Source organism: Haliotis rubra, unplaced genomic scaffold (genome assembly GCF_003918875.1).
Source record: "Haliotis rubra isolate DU_JTF1 unplaced genomic scaffold, ASM391887v1 Scf176, whole genome shotgun sequence".
In the NCBI taxonomy this organism is placed as follows: Eukaryota; Metazoa; Mollusca; class Gastropoda; order Lepetellida; family Haliotidae; genus Haliotis; species Haliotis rubra.
In genome coordinates this window covers 955246-975779 of record NW_025765736.1, presented here as the reverse complement: position 1 = coordinate 975779, position 20534 = coordinate 955246, and the positions used below count along the sequence as shown (strand labels likewise).

At 41.2% G+C, this 20534-nt stretch overlaps 1 protein-coding gene across 2 annotated transcripts in view; it reads left to right on the top strand.

Annotated features, from left to right (window-relative positions):
* The window catches only part of LOC124273073 (receptor-transporting protein 4-like), a 66051-nt gene extending 48992 nt beyond the window's left edge, over window positions 1–17059 (top strand). For both annotated transcript variants that reach the window (XM_046708285.1, XM_046708284.1), the window contains exons 2-4: window positions 2708–2852; window positions 15110–15280; window positions 15679–17059. In XM_046708285.1, the coding sequence (XP_046564241.1) occupies window positions 2708–2852; window positions 15110–15280; window positions 15679–15843 (481 nt within the window). In that variant the 3' untranslated portion in view covers window positions 15844–17059. The remainder of the gene's footprint in view (window positions 1–2707; window positions 2853–15109; window positions 15281–15678) is intronic.
* The last annotated feature ends 3475 nt before the right edge of the window (window positions 17060–20534 follow it).

Below are 20534 nucleotides of genomic sequence, written 5' to 3'. Positions count from 1 at the left end.
ACCATATTTACAGTTATTATATTGGGGCGGTGTTGTAGCCTAGTGGTTAAAGCGTTGGCTCATCACGCCGGAGACCCGGGTTCGATTCCCCACATTGGTAAATTGTGTGAAGTCCATTTTCTGTGATATTGCTGGAATATTGCTGAAGAGCGGCGTAAATCCATACTCACTCACTCACTGTTATTATACTGAAAAGAATAACGGATAGTAAATATTTCGGTTGTGAAAAGTGAACTCACAATTAAAATATATAACAACCATATTTTTTATGATTCCAACCTGTGACTGTTCAGTACATGTAAATCTTCTTGTTGGTGCACTGAGGGATCTTAAAACTGTCACCTTACAGAAATCGTTATGTCTTCATTAGCTACAGAACTTCTGCTGCTGAATGTGAATATCGAGATCAATATGGCTCCTGGACACAAATCGACACAAATCGATCTCAGCGCTAATACTGCCGTGAGCCGTGTTTAAGAACGGGATTCAGATAACCTTAGCGCTAAGACAGTTTTGTGGAACGTCCCGCCTGGTTAAAACATTACTTGTTCAAACATGATTCGAACATGTTCCTGACCACTTAGGCTGGACTAACACGTAACGTGTCATCAATCAGTGCCGATATCGATTATCGATACTGTTAGCTGATCAGTTCACACATTTTTTGCAAGGCTTTACCAAGATGACTCATATATGATATATTACACTGAACGTACAGTTGTACGTATGTAGGTTTGTTGGTTGTGACGGGACAATGCTACACCAAGACCCAGCCTAAACCTATATACACGACCATAAACACCCTCTACCTACAGTGGAAATGTCACTGTCTATATATAATAAACCATATTGTAAATTTCCTTACAGCGACAAGTAAGCACCTTCTTATGTAGTTAAATGAGACTAGTTGTCAAGATACCAGTACTCGTTGAGAGAACAGAGGCCTGTTATCAGTACACTGAAGAGCCACAAAATTCTGGTACCAATAACACCAATGTCAAGCCGTTTTCAAAATATCGTACATTCCTAACAGCTGGTTGTAATGACACTAGTAAGCTGACGTGAACAGGGGAATTAATAATTATTCTATTATGCAAATTTACCGGCAGCTGTTTCCTGTGATGTGTGATAGTGATTGTATGTAGATAGTCTTCCAGATAATGGAATATGCATAACTTGGGTCATTCTTCGCTCTATGATAACAGCGAGGCCACAGTTTGTGCCTAAACACAATGAATATTGTTAAAACATAAAGTTAATAGACAATTATTTGACGAGCACGATTAACATTATACCGGGTGTGTGTGTGTGTGTGTGATTGTGTGTGTGTGTGTGTGTGTGTGTGTTGAGTGTCATGGGGAAGAAATTATGGGGGAGAGATATGGATGAAAGGGGAGACGGAGAAAAGGGATGAAGTTTAGGAGGTGGGGCGGGGAAGAGTGCGAACAAAGGGCCCATACATATATTACCCGCTGTGTAGAACTGTGTGCCTTGGGTACGACAGAAACAAAACACGGGTTCGAATCACCGTTCGCCCGGACATTGTTTCACTGTCAGCTGCTACCAATGCTCACGGTTTTCACCGAATCAGTGAACATTTGGGAGCTGCCACACTTCAGGTTTCCCGACATCAACCTCACACACCGTGGTGGAACTGGACATCAGCTCCAAACCGTGTTAAACGATACTCACTCGTCTGTAAGATGAATGATTAATGCGCTTCCTGTGTTACATTTAACCATCAGTGTGGCATTGACATAAAGAACAATTATACACATTTTGGACAAAACGTACTAACTTTCAAATATGCCGTCAGTTTCGTTGTGTGACGATGTTGTCATATTTGCATGTATGCTACAGAGTGTCCATGATTACAATCAGAATTCATAAATTTCCATGAGGCTGTTCGTGAAGGCCGAATGAACATTGACCTGGCTTGACCATTCTGAGTAACTTTTAATGTCCAACGGTGTGGATAGTTCCTCGTGATAGCAGCCACTTCCATGTTTTGTCAAATCTTCAGTAAATGAATGAAGCAATCAGTTCAGCGGCGAAGAGGCCAGGCGCCTAGAGTAAATTGACAATTTTTACAAATGCATATTGCTATGACACAGACAGTGAGTGGGATCAAAAACGTAATATTCGGATATACTTGTCTGTTATACTCATTGTACTTAGATACTCTTGATACTTATTGTCAACAGACAATTTTTTTCTGCACGGATGTTTGCATATTGTCTAGTTTATGGCGAAATCACTTTATAAACTGACGCACAAAAGAAAGTACACACCTGATGCTTTGGTAACATATTTTCTTAAAAACAGCGTTAAAATTAGGAAAGTGTTTTGATTGTGACTTACAAGTCATAAACATTGTGTACGTGTTGCAGTAACATCAGATATCGTACCTAATTACACTGTTGCTAGCAAACATTTGTTTATTTGGGAATAGTCTCAATACACCAGGTGTGTACTTTCTTTTGTACGCCAGTATATGTGAGTTTTATGTGTCCTAAAACAAAATTGATGCAGTTGATACTGTTGAGGGTTGAACACAATTTTGGAAATGCAGTAGTGATCTAAACATTTGCAATATACAGTCAACTGCATTATTATGCAATACACACGCACTGCCAACTGACCATATACATGTTATATACATGCAATGTACATGCTGTGTACATCTAACGGTTCTACTGTGTTGCAGGATGGAGCTGGTGTGGCATGGGGAGTACGACCGCCTTTTCTCCCAGTACTTCCCCCACCAGTGGTACCTCGTCCCCACCTTCTACCCACCGAGCGAACGATGGAGGACCTTCAAGGATAGCGCCAAAGTGCGATTTTCCTGTCAAGTGAGTACCCTTATCATCAACCGTTTCGGCAATATTGTTTCGGCCGTGGGAGCCGTGCCAATTTACACTTGTCAGAGGGGTACACAATGTACGTGATCAAGACAACCCGTTATCCTTTTTTGAGTGAGTGAGTGAGTTTAGTTTTACGCCGCACTCAGCAATATTCCAGCTATATGGCGGCGGTCTGTAAATAATCGAGTCTGGACCAGAAAATCCAGTGATCAGCAGCAACGCTGTTGCTAGTATTCGAAGGACTTCGTCACTGGCCAATCAAGAGTCAAGCGCAGTGTACTGTGTGTTCACACTCTTGATCACGAGTTTACCTGACACAGGTACGACCCCTTTCGGGATTGTCGTAATATGGTTGTAGTGCTGCTGACGTCAGCCTCTGTCAGCTTCATGTATTTATTCCTCACATCTTGTTTGGCACAACGACACGGGATTAGAACATTGATAAGGGTAATTATCTGATGTTTCGCTGATGGTCAGGACAGAAGCTATCACACAGCACATTCATACCGATGCTATCTAACAGGCAGAATGTTGAAACATTTCAAATACCTCGACAGTTTTGAAAGCAGGTAACATATGGTATCGCCATAACTGGATGACATCATGCATGAGCGGCTTGGTCGATGCACAGCATTAAAACAAGGTGGTTTTGTGTGGGGGAAGGAGTGGGTAGTGAGTGGATACTTTGGTGAGTGAGTGAGTGAGTGGATAGTTGGATGAGCGAGGAAGTGAGTGTTTTAGTGAGTGGTTGAGTGATTGAGTGGGTTTTGGGTGGGATGAGTGGATGAGTGAGTGGGTTTTGGGCGAGTGAGTGAGTGGATAGTTGGATGAGCGAGTGAGTGTGTTTTGTAAGTGTGTCTTGTAGTGCACTCAGCAATATTCTAGCTATATGGCGGCGGTTGAGTGCAAGAGTGAGTGTTTGAGTGCGTGAGTCGGTTTTGCTGGGGTGAGTGAATGAGTGAACAGTGGAATGAGTGCGTGAGTGGGTTTTGGGTGTGTGAGTCAGTGAGTGAGTGAGTAGGTTTTGAGTGGGTGGGTGAGTGAATGGGTTTTGGATGGGTGGATGAGTGAGTGAGTGGGTGGGCCGGGGGGTGGTGGGGGTGTATGGTTGAGCAAGCGGCGGGGGACACCAGAAATGGGCTTCACACATTGTACCCATGTGGGGAATCGAACCCGGGTCTTCGGCGTGACGAGCCAACGCTTTAACCACTAGACTACCCCACCGCCCCGAGTGAGCCAGTAACAGTGAGGGAGTGGAGTAGAGTGAATCGGAAGATGAGTCGGCGCTTGTGTGGATGGATAACTGGTTTAGGGAGTAAGCGTTTGAGTGAGTGAATTTCTTTTAAGCCGGTGTCAACATCATTTCAGTAACAGCACGGCTCACAGCTAACTGTGGGTATAACACCAGCCATGCCCGAACGCATCTCTGCACAACAAACAGCTAGGTGTTAAACCAGGCGAGGTAATCCACCTACAGCATCAATCAAACGTCGCGGGGCTGGGCACTGATGGGTACATTCAGCGAAGCGTCTCACAATGACACCCCACTATCACAAAGTCCATTATTATTATGAATATGTGTGAGATTTCCAAAGAAGCCAGCTTGACAGTGCAACTTTGGCCCAAATCACCGTAGATCATCCAGATTACCTGACCACCCGGGGAACCAGTTAACCCTATCCATCCCAAGACCTTGACCAAACGCTGTCTACTGTTTCCACACTATCCCAAGACCATGACCAAACGCTGTCTACTGTTTCATCACTACCCCAAGACCTTGACCAAACATTGTCTACTGTTTCCACATTACCCCAAGACCATGACCAAACGCTGTCTACTGTTTCCACATTACCCCAAGACCATGACCAAACGCTGTCTACTGTTTCCACATTACCCCAAGACCTTGACCAAACATTGTCTACTGTTTCCACATTACCCCAAGACCATGACCAAACGCTGTCTACTGTTTCCACATTACCCCAAGACCTTGACCAAACATTGTCTACTGTTTCCACATTACCCCAAGACCATGACCAAACGCTGTCTACTGTTTCCACACTACCCCAAGACCTTGACCAAACGCTGTCTACTGTTTCCACACTACCCCAAGACCTTGACCAAACGCTGTCTACTGTTTCCACATTACCCCAAGACCTTGACCAAACATTGTCTACTGTTTCCACACTACCCCAAGACCTTGACCAAACGTGGTCTACTGTTTCCACACTACCGCAAAAACTTGCCCAAACGCTGCAGCTGTTTACTTATTTACACCTACCAACAAACGTTGTTTACTTATTTACACCTTACGCAAACGCCGTTTACTTATATACACCTCACTCAAACGCCGTTTACTTATTTACGCCTACCTACAAACGTTGTTTACTTATTTACGCCTACCAACAAACGTTGTTTACTTACTTACACCTCACTCAAACGTTGTTTACTTATTTACACCTTACGCAAACGCCGTTTACTTATATACACCTCACTCAAACGCCGTTTACTTATTTACACCTCACTCAAACGTTGTTTACTTATTTACACCTCACTCAAACGTTGTTTACTTATTTACACCTCACTCAAACGTTGTTTACTTATTTACACCTCACTCAAACGTTGTTTACTTATTTACACCTCACTCAAACGTTGTTTACTTATTTACACCTCACTCAAACGTTGTTTACTTATTTACACCTCACTCAAACGTTGTTTTACTTATTTACACCTCACTCAAACGTTGTTTACTTATTTACACCTCACTCAAACGTTGTTTACTTATTTACACCTCACTCAAACGTTGTTTACTTACTTACACCTCACTCAAACGTTGTTTACTTATTTACACCTCACTCAAACGTTGTTTACTTATTTACACCTCACTCAAACGTTGTTTACTTATTTACACCTCACTACAAGTGATGTTCACCTGTTTACACTTCACTACAAATATTGCTCACGTATTTACGCCTCCCAACAAACGTTGTTTACTTATTTGCGCCTTACTACAGATCTCGTTTACCCATCATATGACCTGTTTATCACCTGGATCAGTTTCACCACAATACAACCATCTCTGCGTGTTATCACTGTGGATCACTGTCAGTACCTACAACGCGAGGCGTGAGGAGTCTGTCTTTGCCGAGTGACATTCTACACACATGCACGTTGCGCTTCGAGGCTCACGCACTGGGACATTTCGACCCGATACTTTAAAGGGTTGCAAATAGCTGGAGTCATTTGGCAATACAAGTGAGACATTTATCGTGTTGAAAGAGAGAGATGACTTCTCTCATTCCTCCTAAACATCTACTGTCTACTGGGCGGTGGGGTAGCCTAATGGTTAAAGCGTTGGCTCGTCACGCCGAAGACCCGGGTTCGAATCCCCACATGGGTACAATGTGTGAAGCCCATTTCTGGTGTCCCCCGCCGTGATGTTGCTGGAATATTGCTAAAAGCGGCGTAAAACCAAACTCAGTCAGTCAGTCTACTGTCTACTACTCTGAGAAGACGTGGGTGTCGTCCGGGGCATCTAATGTCGTCATGCTGTTGTTTGGTTTCTTGTTTGCTGTTTAGCGCCGCACTCAGCGAAATTCTAGCTATATAACGGCGGTTTGTAAATATTCGAGTCTGGAAATGCAGTGATTGATAGCATAAGCATCAATCTACGTAACACTGACCCGATGGCATGTGTCAACCAAGTGACCACCAGATAACTGACTGACTGACTGACTGAGTTTGGTTTTACGCCGCTTTTAGCAATATTCCAGCAACATCACGGCGGGGGACACCAGAAATTTTACCCATGTGGGGATTCGAACCCGGGTCTTCGGCGTGACGAGCCAACGCTTTAACCGCTAGGCTACCCCACCGCCCCAACCAGATGACGTTAGTGGCTTGTCACGACAAGCAAGGGTTGCTGATAATCAGTCCTAACGTCACCTTGCAAGAGTCCGGCGGTTAACGGTTCGAATCCCACATTCACCTTAATTATGAGTGAGTGAGTTCAGTTTTACGCTGCACTCAGCAATATTCCATCTATATGGCGGCGGTCTGTAAACAATCGTGTCTGGACCAGACAATACAGTGATCAACATCATGAGCATCATCTACTCAATCGGGATACCCGATCCCTTCAGTCGCCTCTTACGACAAACACGACCCTGATTATGAATCACGTTTTATCAACACCCGTTTTACACCCATAAGTGTGCTCTATTGAATCGTACCTGCTTTCGGTGGGTCTTGTGAAGGCTTTAATGTAACACTTTTGTGTGTTTTAAACCATGCATGAACTATTTACCGAGTGTGACGTCAAACTTTCCCTTCATGCCGGATTTCATTGTCAAACTAAACTATCAGAGCTCCTCACGCTCGACATAATCCCTTTAATTATACCATTAATCCTTTCACACAATGATTAAATCAAATTCCTAGTTTCAGCAAAAACGCGGTGACATGCTTTGCACAATTATATTAATTTCTATTCGTATTATTGTCGTGTCTGCTTTACCTACAGCCCGTGCCTGAATATTGGTCCTTTGGTATACTCGCCCATGCATCGCTACAGTATAAAGATTATACAATGAACAAACATAAAACTCGACATTTCTATGATCCTATGTAGGATACACTTCAGCTGAGATAATATCTGCTGGGCCAAGAAAAATATTCAAATATGTTGGATAGCAGCTAAAACTGAAAAAATAAGATATGGTTAGTTGATGGCGATGTTCTGGGGCAATGTAACCTTGTACTTTTGGACCATAGCTGCGGTTTTCAACAACTGTTTCTACTCTCTAACGTTTGTAACTTTTAAATAATCTAGTTTTCAAGTGTATACTTTTTTTGCCCGACTGTTGAAGTGTCCGCTATTAAGTAGACAGGCATAAGTTTGATTCATTATGTACATGTTTAAATTGATACTCTGCAACCCCAGCTGAGGTAAAGATTGAAACATGATGAAACGACAAAAGCATGAACTAATTCATGCAGCTAAATTATTATTGTCTATTATATTATTTTAGAAATACGCCACAATATCCTTAAAACTATTCCCAGGAGGATCTGAGTAAGTAAAGACGAACCTTTGAAGATGTACCTAGTTCGCGGTTTGAACACGGTTGCCGAGCTTCACAACCAAAGATGATTTTCTCTTTCCTTGTAAAACTGTTAAGTCGGGAAATCTATTCGTGTTGAGGCCAGAGGTGTGTTGACGGGATACGGGATTATCTGTCTCCGATGTTTACCCTCGTGAGAAAGGAAGGATTAGCCGAAGGACAAATAGCTAACACCAGACTGACAAATCGCCCGACAGTGGAGAAGCAGATTCGTGCACAGACATGCAGGTGTCTACAAACTGAATCGGACAACGACAGGCCCAACACACTCACTTATTCAAAATATTTTGGTGAATAGTGCCGTATTTCTATACGCTGACTTTATACGATTCAGAAACACAAGGAATATTTGCATTTTCTTAGTCATTTGTTTTGATTTACATTCCTTTTAAAGTTGTGACTTTTTTATTTATTTATTTATTTATTTGTTTATGTTTATTTATTTATTATTTATTTATTTAGTCGTTCTTATTTAATATCCTCATCTCAAAATGTAAAACACGTTTAAGTAAGCATTCTCAAAAGCAAAAATAAATAACTTTTAAATAACAATGAACTTTTCACTGATTACCTTTTCCCCGTGGGAACAATAGGGAAGAATATATTCCAGGTACACTGTACTTGTCTATAATACAGTAAATATGGATTGTTAGGCTGTGCTGTGGAACACAGAGCCCTCATGGTGTTGTCTGATGCTCATGCTATCGACCACCGATTTGTTTTAATCAAATTTGTCTGGAATAGATCAAGCGGCGTCAAACAATATGCATTCACTCTCCTGTCTCAGCCATAGAATCCAGCCATAGAATCCAAGTGCAAGAACGAAGGCGTTCGCTCGGTTCGCTTAACGCTGAGTTTGGTTCCCGCTGTTCAGACAGAATGTTACACTCGTTCACGGCAACTGTTACAATATGGTGACAATATTGCTACAACCAGCTGACTCACCCTACACGCACCCAATTCTTATTTAACCACTGTTTCGGCTTCATCCATCCGAATAGGTCAAAGTGTTCTGAAGTACATCTTTCTCCCAGTCATACAACATAATTGGGTGCCTGTTTATGGAAACCTTCAAAAGAAGTCTTTTTTATCAGCTCCTAACAACAGTCAGTAAATGTCACCTATTGAACGCCATCATATTGTAAACAAATGTGACCCAAATGCAACCGCGGTTGGTAGCCTAGTGACCTTATTGTACCAGACAGACTGGACAGGACAATACCCTCTTGTACATTTGATATGAAACAAATACGATTGGAATGCAGTTTCTATTTGTTTATATTTTAGTACAGATCAGCGGTAATTTTAAGTGTTGGAAAGAAGGGATGACGAGGAGGAGCAGCTTTTGAAGCTTTTGAACGATGATAATCAGGAAAATGATGGCAAGGAATAAATAACGGGACTGTCGGGGGATATGGGTTAATCCCCGTGGTAAGTGTGTGTGTGTCCAGTTTAAGACTGGGTCAATATGTAACGAGCGCCTTGTGTGAAACTGGGACATTGCCTGTGTCGTGTATCGCCCAAAACTTACTTCAGTTTGAGATGTTACGTGGTTGACGTCAAGACTGCAGACCACGTCATTGGTTACAATGACGTTACAGTCATTGCTCTGTCTGGCGTTTAAAATAGCTTGAAACGTTACTTATTACTCTCAATGCGTCGGTTATTATTCATGGAACGACTTTGGATGACAAATAGAATTTTGCCGTGGTATCTTTTCATATCAAACATGATAAATGTTCAAACATGACATCATCATCGGTCAAGCAATTACAGAGGTTTAGTCAAGCTGGTCATAATACTTTTTGTTTCAAGTACAAATTATTATGAAAAATTAAGACATATATTTCCAATACGTATCTCTTCTAAAAAGGAACTGATAATGTCATTTTAATTGGTTTGGGGATGAAAACATTTCTTTTTAGAAAATATGTCCTCACAAACAAGAACCATTACGATGCCCTTTTGGTTTTGGGATTAAAGTACTATTTTGTTTACAAAACGTTTCTCCTTAAGGAAATCTATAATCCTTTTGCTTGCAGAGTAAAACATATAGTTCCAATCCGTATCTATGCATAGTATAGAACTATTACAATGCCATTTGGTTTAAGTCATCCCCAGGCGTAATCAAAATGAGAGTGCGCCTTTAAGTTCACTGGTACCCATATTACACACTCTGTAAGAAAGGCCCTATCTCCTCGTGTGTACATCTTCACCAGGTAGCATGTGTACTGAATAGATCAATATTTGTTTGAGTTTACACAGCCACATAATAATATGTTGACTCTATCCCTGTTCAACGGGCGATCCGGGGCCTTGAATGGCGAAACACGATCCAAGAAATCTAGGTCGGTTTGTTCTAGATAGATCTGAAGGGTTTAGATAACAACCTGAATCTAGTCAAATAAAGATGTTCTTTGCTGTCCTGTTTAAAAAAGTTGTACACATCTGGTGTGTGTTCTGTGTTCTTATCACGAGCGCTTGCGTCACCTTTGAGCCAAATCATGACTTTACAATACTTTACAGTGCGTCATATCCTAGCACTGTTTAACCTAATATCAGTATAGCACTTCATGAGGGGCTCCGTCACGTGTTCACGTGCATCGTAGCTACCGTATCACCTGTCGGCATCAGTATGCGCACGCATGATCACTATCGAGATGTCGTAAAACCACTCGGAAGAAAAAGGGAAGGTGAAGGATAGTCACCCTGTTGTATCCCAGTTGTCGGCGAAAAAACTGACACTGTGTTTAATATCGGGTAACAAGTTGAGACATATCGTATATTCCAGCGTTACTTAGTCTGCATACGTATTTTTTGTGGAGAATAAAATGAAAGTGGTTACAGCTAGGATGGAACTTGGATGGAGGTAGAAATGGACTGGGAGGGGTGAGATCGGTGTTAGCGGGTGCAAGGTTGGAAATGGTGAGAATATGATGGATGTGGGGGTAGGTGATTGGGGTATAATGGAATGAAGTGCTTGTAAAGGGAAAATTGGTGGGGGATAAGACTGGAGCGTGAGTTAAAGTTTGGAGAGGGGGTGGGGGTGGGTGGTGGTGAGTGGGTGGGGCTGGTGGTGTGGAGGGATTAGGGTGGGGAGAAGGAGGATGAGTGTAAGTTTGGTGGTGGGTGTCAATCGAACGATGCATATGACAGCGGGCTTTAGTACCTAAAACATAAATTACTTGGTAATATAAAATTGTCATAACTCGCAATTTCATCTGAAATATGTGAAGACACCCCACACAGCGTAAGTACATAATGACCTAAAAAGGCTCCACGAAACGGTCTATAAATGATTCATATGATTCAGAAGTGAGTTCAAAGTCTAACACAGTTCATTTAGTGGTGACATATTTACTCCTCTGAATGTCATACACTTATCTTACGTCCTTAAATTTGACTTGATTTGTTTTTATATACATCCCGTTTGTGGAAAGTTGGCACACATTCCTCTGGCGGGATATCTGTTGGCTTGCTTTTTTTGACGGACAAGATTTAAATAAGCTCTTCTTAGTCATATTTAGCTTAATGATAAAACAAAAACTGAAAGTAAATGGGTATTCGTATATCCCTATATGTTAAGGCCCACCAGTTTGAACATAGCCTGCCTTTAAACAGATAAATACTTCAGATGTCATACTGTATTGTAAATACAAACTGTATGGTGGCCATCACCTGTGAGGTGGGGCGGTGGGGTAGCCTAGTGGTTAAAGCCTTGGCTCGTCACGCCGAAGACCCGGGTTCGAATCCCCACATGGGTACAATGTGTGAAGCCCATTTCTGATGTCCCCCGCCGTGATGTTGCTGGAATATTGCTAAAAGCGGCGTAAATCCAAACTCCTGTTGTTGGAGGTAGTTCAGTGGTTCAATCGGTGGTCGTGGCTAGTTGACCTGTGTCCAAAGCACAGGTCAGGTGATCAGTCTAAGCTGTGATCCTGACCACACCGCATCAAGTACACGTGGATCTCCTCAGACAGGTGGCTTTGGTCTGAAAATGTATCTGACCACCCAGCAATGAATGGGTACCCGTAAGGACAAGATATGGATTAACGTTCTAGCATCTCACAGGCAGTTCAGGTTATATACTCCTCAGGAAGCTGAGAGTGAAAACCTGGTTGACCGGGTTAAAACTGTCGCGTTTGACACTGCGATAAGCGTTTAATGTCATTATTATTATCATTATAGATAATCTATACTAATATATACTAGTAATAATAGAATGATACAGACAGTGGTTTGCAGTTGTCGCCATGCTTGGAGTAGTGAGCGTGGCGTTGAGCGACTGAGACAGCTGGATCTGTCGGAGTCCATTCATGCAGCATCCAGCGCTGGGATGTAGGACATTATGAGCCCAGATTGCCGCCAGCAGTTAAAGGGTTAACATAACCGGCTGTCACACCTCACGGATTCACTTTCCAAATGTTAACTAGTTTTCATTCATGTGCGAGTACTTAAGCTTATAACCTACAGGTATATTCAGGTATATTTATCCCACCGTGTCAATGCATACTTGTTATCAAATGAGGTCCGAGATGGTTTGTATTTAATTAAACTGTGTAAATATCTGTAGGAATGTGTGGGAATGTGTATATGGAGACATTGTTTAGAATGTGAACGGAAACCTGAAAGACTTTGTCACATGCGCTTAGAAAAACGTTAAGAAAGGTCAAGGTCACTGATGTCACAAACCAACCCTATAACAAACGATGAAAAATCTCATTAAGAATTGTAAATGATACACTGAACTACGTTTATAACGAACACGTTTATAACGAACACACGAATGTGTAACGAACTGTTTTTCTTCTCAAAGCCCCACTTGTATATTTCAGTCGAAATGAGTTTAAAGAACTAAATGAGACCATATACCGAACTGTGGTAATAACCAACTAAAATGACTGGTCCCTTTGAGTTCGTTACAACCGTAGTTTGCTGTAACTGTAAATAAATCGACATGAAACACAAAAATACTTTGAGACCTATAAACATGGGCAAGGGGCACAGTGGATGAAGTACCCTGATTCGTTGATCAGAGTTGCATCCATTTGTTATTGCAGGATTCGCAAATAATGTTCTGCATCTCTCTAATCAGATAAAGCTTATTTACTCCTCCACTCCAACCTCCACATGGAAGAAACCGCACTTTACGTCACCTGTCGTCCAGGTTACTCTGATTCCACTATCTGTCCGTAATCCTCGTTTTGATTAAACCACTGACGTCTCATTGAGGTTGCTCATTGAGGTTGCTAAACGTTTTCTGCCATTGACACAGGATGATAGGAATTCGGAGTTGCCTCCCTTTTACCGAATGTTTGTCGTTGAGCATCGTCTTCCTCCAATGACAGACACTGCCTTTAATAACCATCATTGAAATAACCTTTGCTGTGTATCATATTACACAGTTTAACATATTTATTCTATTTATAATTACCATTTTGAAAAAAATGGAATCCTCTAACGTTGATGAAATGTATATCCTTTTGTTTTTTTGCGAAGAAAGACAAATACAGAAACCAAAATCGATTTTTATGACTATCCCATAGCAATAATATTTTCATTCCTGTTCGTGCTCTTTCTGTGCTTTTGGCATCACAAGAAAAGACTCATATGAGTGTAATTTAGACACTATCGAAAGCACAGTCCTATCGTAAGGAGATATTGAGTGAGTAGCAATATTCCAGCAATATCACGGCGGGGGAAACCAGAAATGGGCTTCACACATTGTACCCATGTGGGGGAATCGAACCTGGGTCTTCGGGGGGACGAGCGAACACTTTAACCACTAGACTACCCCACCGTCCCAGATAAGGAAGAGTGATACTTAACATCTATCGAGGTGTATAGATACAAAACCAGTCGAAGGTGAGCCCGTGCTACTGTTAACATAACCGAGATACAGTCTACGAAACTGCGCACAAAGACCCGCGCACGTTTTGAAAAATACAGAAAAAAACATCATCCTATTTAGATAAACTGAAAGAAAACTGAACGCGCGAACGTGACCTAAATACTACGTAGACTTCGTCTCGAGGTGATACATCACAACCGACAGACGTGCCGTGGAGTAACATCTAATGGTACAGCGAGATGAAAGATATGTTTTTATAGTCAATATTCAACATGTTTACAAGTCTACGTCAAGCACACGATCAAGCACAATGAGCCAGGGTGAAAGTAGGTCATATCTGATATGCGATGGTGGGAGGACACCCGGTGTTCTGTAACGCCATGTCTTTAACGTAGGAAGCACAATCGGAACGTACGGTACAAGCTAGACTAACGTTTCGCCTCGGAAATGAACATAGTTTACAGAAATTTAAGGAAAAAAAAAATTAAATTAAATATAATGAAAGGAGCAGTGGTATTCTAGACTTGCCACACATTCTAGACTTGACAGGGTTTTCTTGGATATATTTTCTAGGTCTGTATGACAGACTACGTGTAAGTTAAAATTGTATCCGACATAATATTTGTCAAAGTTTGCAATTTTCTCATATGTCTACCATACAACCCTTTGGAAGCTTTACTGAGGCTTCCCATGAAGATCCGGGGTAGAATAGGTCTTCAGCAACCCATGCTTGCCACAAAAGGCGACTTTGCTTGTCGTAAGAGGTGACTAACGGGATCGGGTGATCAGGCTTGCTGCCTTGGTTGACATCGGTTCCCAATTGCGTAGATCGATGCTGATGCTGTTGATCACTGGATTGTCTGGTCCAGACTCTATTATTTACAGACCGCCACCATATAGCTGGAATATTGCTGAGTGCGGCGTAAAACTAAACTCACTCACTCACTCAATTCATATGTCACCTAAAACAATTTTAAATAAACAAAAATAGAATTTGTTTCCAAGTTGAATTTTTTTCAGAGATTCGTCTACATTCGGAAAGCACCAGGGAAGAGGAGAAAAACATGCTCTTTGAAATCCTAGTGAAAAGAGCGCGCTTGAATGCTCAAAGTTGTGAAATGTAAACACCAAATGCTGGAGATGTTAGAATATTGCTCGATATGAAGGGAAACTTGGCTAGTGGAAAGTAGAAATCACCCCTTGTGTCATTCTGAATCTTTCTGGATTGATCTAAATACGAACACACGTCTCATATATCTTGTTTCTGTTTCCAGGAGTGCGGGCATGGTTGGACGTCGATGAAAGGACGTGTCATCTTCTGGTTCCACCTGAATTACGCCACAAACTCCGGCTACGTCCTCTTCAAGCTTTACGGCCAGCAGTGCCAGAAGTGCAAGAATGGGTCCTATGAACACGCCATGTGGTACCCAGAAGAAGTTGTCAAGGTAGGTGCAAGAGTGAGTGAGTCAGTTAGGTTTTACGCCAGCAATATCACGGCGGGAGAAACCAGAAATGGGCTTCACGCATTGAACCCATGTGGGGAATCGAACCCGGGTCTTCAGCGTGACGAGCGAACGCTTTAACCAAAAACAAACAAAGAAAAACCTAAAAAACCCTGATAAGAGTTCCTTACGTACACGGTACCCCCCACCTAATTTTTAACTATAAACTATAGACTAAACTATAGTGTTTGCTCATCACAAAAATAGGCGGGGGTACGTAAGGAACTCTTTCCAAAACCCTAAACATTGTTTTTTGTAAAACCAATAACATGCAATGGAATCACAGTGCAGTTATTCCTAGATATTTCAAGGTCACTTAACTATGTGCCGTCACGTTGCAGGTCATCGGCAACGTGTACAACCGAGTCGGCCAGCTCTACTACGGCTTTGTACGCCCGCCACTGAGAATAGACAGACGAGCCGGGAAACCAAGGAACCAACACAACGCCGAGCTATGCCAAGCATGTAAAGAGGGACTCTGCAAAGAAGAATGGTCATTCTCATGACGTCACCATGACGTCGCCTAGATACTTGCTCACAATCAAAATCATTCGAATTTCCTCGGTAAATTCCGACAAAGTCCGAAGTTGGTTTCAATCGGAATGACCACAGGCACAATATGTTTGAATTGCCGAGGTTTTCCGAACGACTGGAAACTTGTTAGGAATGCAATAGTTTAGGTCCATATGATATCCTGAGGCTGCCTGGAGGGTGCGTGCGTGAGTAAAAGTAACTGAGTGAGTAAAAGTGTTTAGTAAAAGCTCACGATCACAAGCGTCTAATCTGTCCTACTTTTAATTTGAGAGTTGTTTGAGTGGACACGACCGCCAAAGAACGTTCTGGACGAGTTTCACTTTGCTTGCTAAATGGCATAATCTATGCAGTATCCAACATCGTCGATGTTTACCGGGTTCGAATCCATTACGTTCCTCTATCACCCGTGAACTGCGGTGTAATAATGACGAGAGTTAGTTACAGTCGACCGGCGAAATAGAACATTGTGTATCTCAACGAAGTCAGAAGAAGCCAACTTATTGCAGGACTTTTATATCAGCGAACCCTACCGTATTTAATCCCAAACAAAGAAACAGTCTCGATTAACCGCCATTTGGCGTAAAGTCAAAATAGGGGTAATAATTATATGAATAGATAACTGTGTGTGCAGTAGATGACTGAAAGGGCACGTGCTGCACGAGACATGTTACCTTTAGTTAGATGTAACCTGAGCGCTCATTGGTCAGAGCTCTCGTTAGTTTCCCCGTCCCTTGAACCAGACCTGTTCCGCTGTTTGATAGGTTGGTGAATATCATCGACTGCAGCGTACAGGCCCAATGAATTCACGGTGATGGAGGAAGGTGGTGTATACATTCCCGTTAGGACATTGATGATAAGGACTGCAATCGCTTCTGTATCTCACACTGCTTATGTATAAATATTAGCTATCATAAACCAAACTCATCCATCAGATGACTTTATTCAACGTTCTTGTATACGCTTACATTTGTCACTTGAAAAAATCATAAAAATCTACATATGTGCATATCCCCTAAGAACATAAAAACTACTTGTTTTGTAACTTTTTCTACAAAGCAAGTTCTGCATTTGCGTATCGTGCTTTCATAAACTCATGATCACACAATCCTCTTGATTAAGGCGATTACTGTGTACAATGAAATCCCTTTAAACCGGTCAGTTTCGTTCAAACCAATGAAAAAATCCAAATCCCTTTTTTAATGTGTTTGGATGTTCAATGTCAACAATAATTATTTTGAAGATGGGGATTTCGGATTATCAAAATCCTGCTAAACGCAGTCCTGATTAAGGAGGGTCTGGATTAGCGGGGGGTCCAGATAAACAAAGATCGGGTTGACAAGCGCCAGGTCAATAAACATGGTTCGGATTAACGATATCCGGGTAAACAAGGTTCAGATTAACGATGACCAGATTAACGGGATTTCATTGTAAAAAACTTCAAACATTCCATTTTACTTGAAGAATCTACCTTACTACGCATTTACATCGTTGTTATTTCAAGCAATTTGTCTCACTTAGCATTGAACTTAGTGCCTTCAGATATATGTATATATTTTGATAAGTATTTACTGTTTACTGAACTTTTTGTTTGGGGTTGAGTATGGATGTGATACATTGTTTCGGGGGTTCCGATATCACCGCAAGTTGAATGTGCATGCACGCAACGACTATCCCATTGTAATTCACACCAGAGCATTCCACCGTTGAAGGATTTTGACAGTAATGAGTAGGGTGAGTGAGTGAGTGAGTTTAGTTTTACGCCGCACTCAGCAATAGTCCAGCTATATGGCGGTGGTCTGTAAATAATCGAATCTGGACCAGACAATCCAGTGATCAACGCAATTGGGAACCGATGACATGTGTCAACCAAGCCAGCGAGCCTGATCACCCGATCCCGTTAGTCGCCTCTTACGACTAGTATGGGTTGCCTGAAGGTTCATAACTAACCCGGATCTTCACGGGTCGTAATGAGTAGGAACGTCGAAAAAACATATCAGTAGAATACATTTTACAAAAATGAGTCATCATGTTAAAGTCTGGAAACAACCGTTAGGAATGGTTTGGAAACAACCGTTTTTAATAGTCATAAAAATTATCAATTATTTTGTTCATTTGAAAAAGCTATCCATATCGTCGGCGGTAAAAAAATACTTTTGTCGTTCTGATTTCATTCTGTTTATATTTTCGGTTTTTTAAGTCGGCTAATCGGGTGTTTATTCGTGGGACATCGAACGCAACAGTATCACCCCATGATATGTGTATCCCGTCTCGTGTTTGAACGGCAGAGCCTCACTGCCTTCAAAATCAGAATCGGTCATTTATTCATTCAACAACTTCCGGAAGCTCTTTCACTTGATGTGGTTTAGTTCGACGTTTGCAGTCCGTACACTTGTGTAGTTTTCAAACGATTTCAGAAGGTTCCCTCACTCCGAAACCATTCCGTTAAAGTTGGGCACAACGTGTCATGCATCAATCATGCCATTCGTGACCAACTCGTGTTATTCCGGGACAAGCCGAATAGGTTACGGAAAGAGGCGAGTGGTGACGAATGCAATCATGCACGCCCTCAAACATGCATTATCTCCCCTGATGAAACTGAAGGCAAACACAAGTATCGCTGTCCTCGCTATTTTGCTTAGCTACTAATAGTAGCTACTCCAGTTTGTATATATTATTCGTTTGTAACATTTTCTCAAGTTATATTGTATTTACATATTGCATTTTTAAGACGTATGTTTACTTATTTGTGTAGAGGGCGTACGCCTTTCATTGAGACACGTGTGTGATCTTTTTTATCTTGATTCTTTGTGTGATTAATGTTGAAAAATGTTTCTATAAATTTTAGTAAACATACAAATCATTTCACTGATCAATTTTGTTTTTTTACATGCCATGTTTAAGATATATTTTTTGGCTACACATTATCTCTTAGCCACTATTTGATAACCTGCTGACGTGGACGGCGGCGTTCCATGTTTAATCAGCTGGTGTCAACAAATATTATTTGTTATAAATACATGTTTTCATCATTTTTACTAACTGTTCATTTGTTATCTACATAAAACATTATGTACATCTTTTGTCATTGTATCAGCATAACGATTTCATGTGCTGGGCTGTTCACGCAACCAATGTTTTTCTATATACTGATGTACAAAAGAAAGTACACATCTGATGCTTTGGTAAAATGTTTTCCTGAAAACAGCGTAATATTTAGAAAAGTGTTTTGATTGCGACTCACAAGTCACAAACATTGTGTACGTGTTGCTATAACACCATAGATATCGTACCCAATTGGAACATTGCTACAAAATATTTACGTTGTTTTAATGGTCTCAAAACACCAGGTGTGTACTTTCTTTTATATATCAGTATATGTACTTTACCCTTATACCTAAGCTTGTATGTATGTCTGTATATCCCACGATTGCGCTTGGTATAAAATTGGAACTGTAAAAGGTGACCTACAGCTGACGTAGCTTTTAAATTGATTCTATTTTCTAATTCCTTTATAATCCTCAATAATCGCTGTGGCATTGCCACCAAAATTCAATCTAGTCAAAATAGGACATATTCATACATGATATAAAAGAAATTCGATTTGACAATTTAACAAATAGTTCTTGATAATAGTTTCTTTCATGTTAAAATGTAGTCATTTACACTATCACATTTTCAGCGCATTGGACATTTTCATGTCAGGTTCATCATTGAATGAATGGTGTTGTTTAATAAGATGAATAAGATGACGTCACGGTATCCATTGAATTAATCATGATCTTTGGTACGTTACAGAACCAGTCTTAATGTGCCCCTGTTCAAATTACCGCGGTCCTTGATTTTGATCGCATATGTTCTAGCACCCATACTCGTTACAATGAAATACATCTATTCCATGCAGAGGAATGCATCGTCTGTTTCAGGCAACGATCGTATTTTTGATCCACCCAGATGATTTGGGTAGTGTAGTCATCTTTTTGGAAAACGTGGATTCGGGGTGAAGACTTTTTTATGTGCAATCGATGTAAATTGTACGATGTATATCATGAATTATATTATCTATACAAGTCCAGTATCACCTGTGACGTCACTGTGGCGTACTTCCGTAACATCCGTACATATGACACAAAAATCAACGTTTAACTTTGAAATGCAAGTATCATTTCATTATTATTGTATATCTGCACATCATTTGACGACAATCTTTTGTTCAAACATTTAACAGCTGAAGTTACCAAAGCCGCTTTTTTGTTTATTTTCTTTATGAATTGTTTACTCGATATTAGGGATCGTACTGGGCCAGACTGAGTGACAGTCAATATTCATCGTAAACGACCATCTGCAGCTGAGCCGTAAGTGGAATCATTTCTCGAACTTTTACGACTATACCTCGTTCATCCGGACCGTATAACCGAGTCCATGATGTCAGGTCTTTTTATTGGAGGAGAGCACCTCTTTAGTTGGCGCTCAATTATTTCACCAGTCGAATACTTGTTTGTTTTAATTCACCGCGGACGTGTTTCGACATTCGTAGGTAACTATCTACCATATCAATCACTGAGTAACGATTGAATAGGTCCCAAAATAATTTGTGTGCTGTATCTCATGAACCGTTAAACGGTCGTCCATTTTTTTTCTGGTCCTGAAGACTGTTTGTGGTATT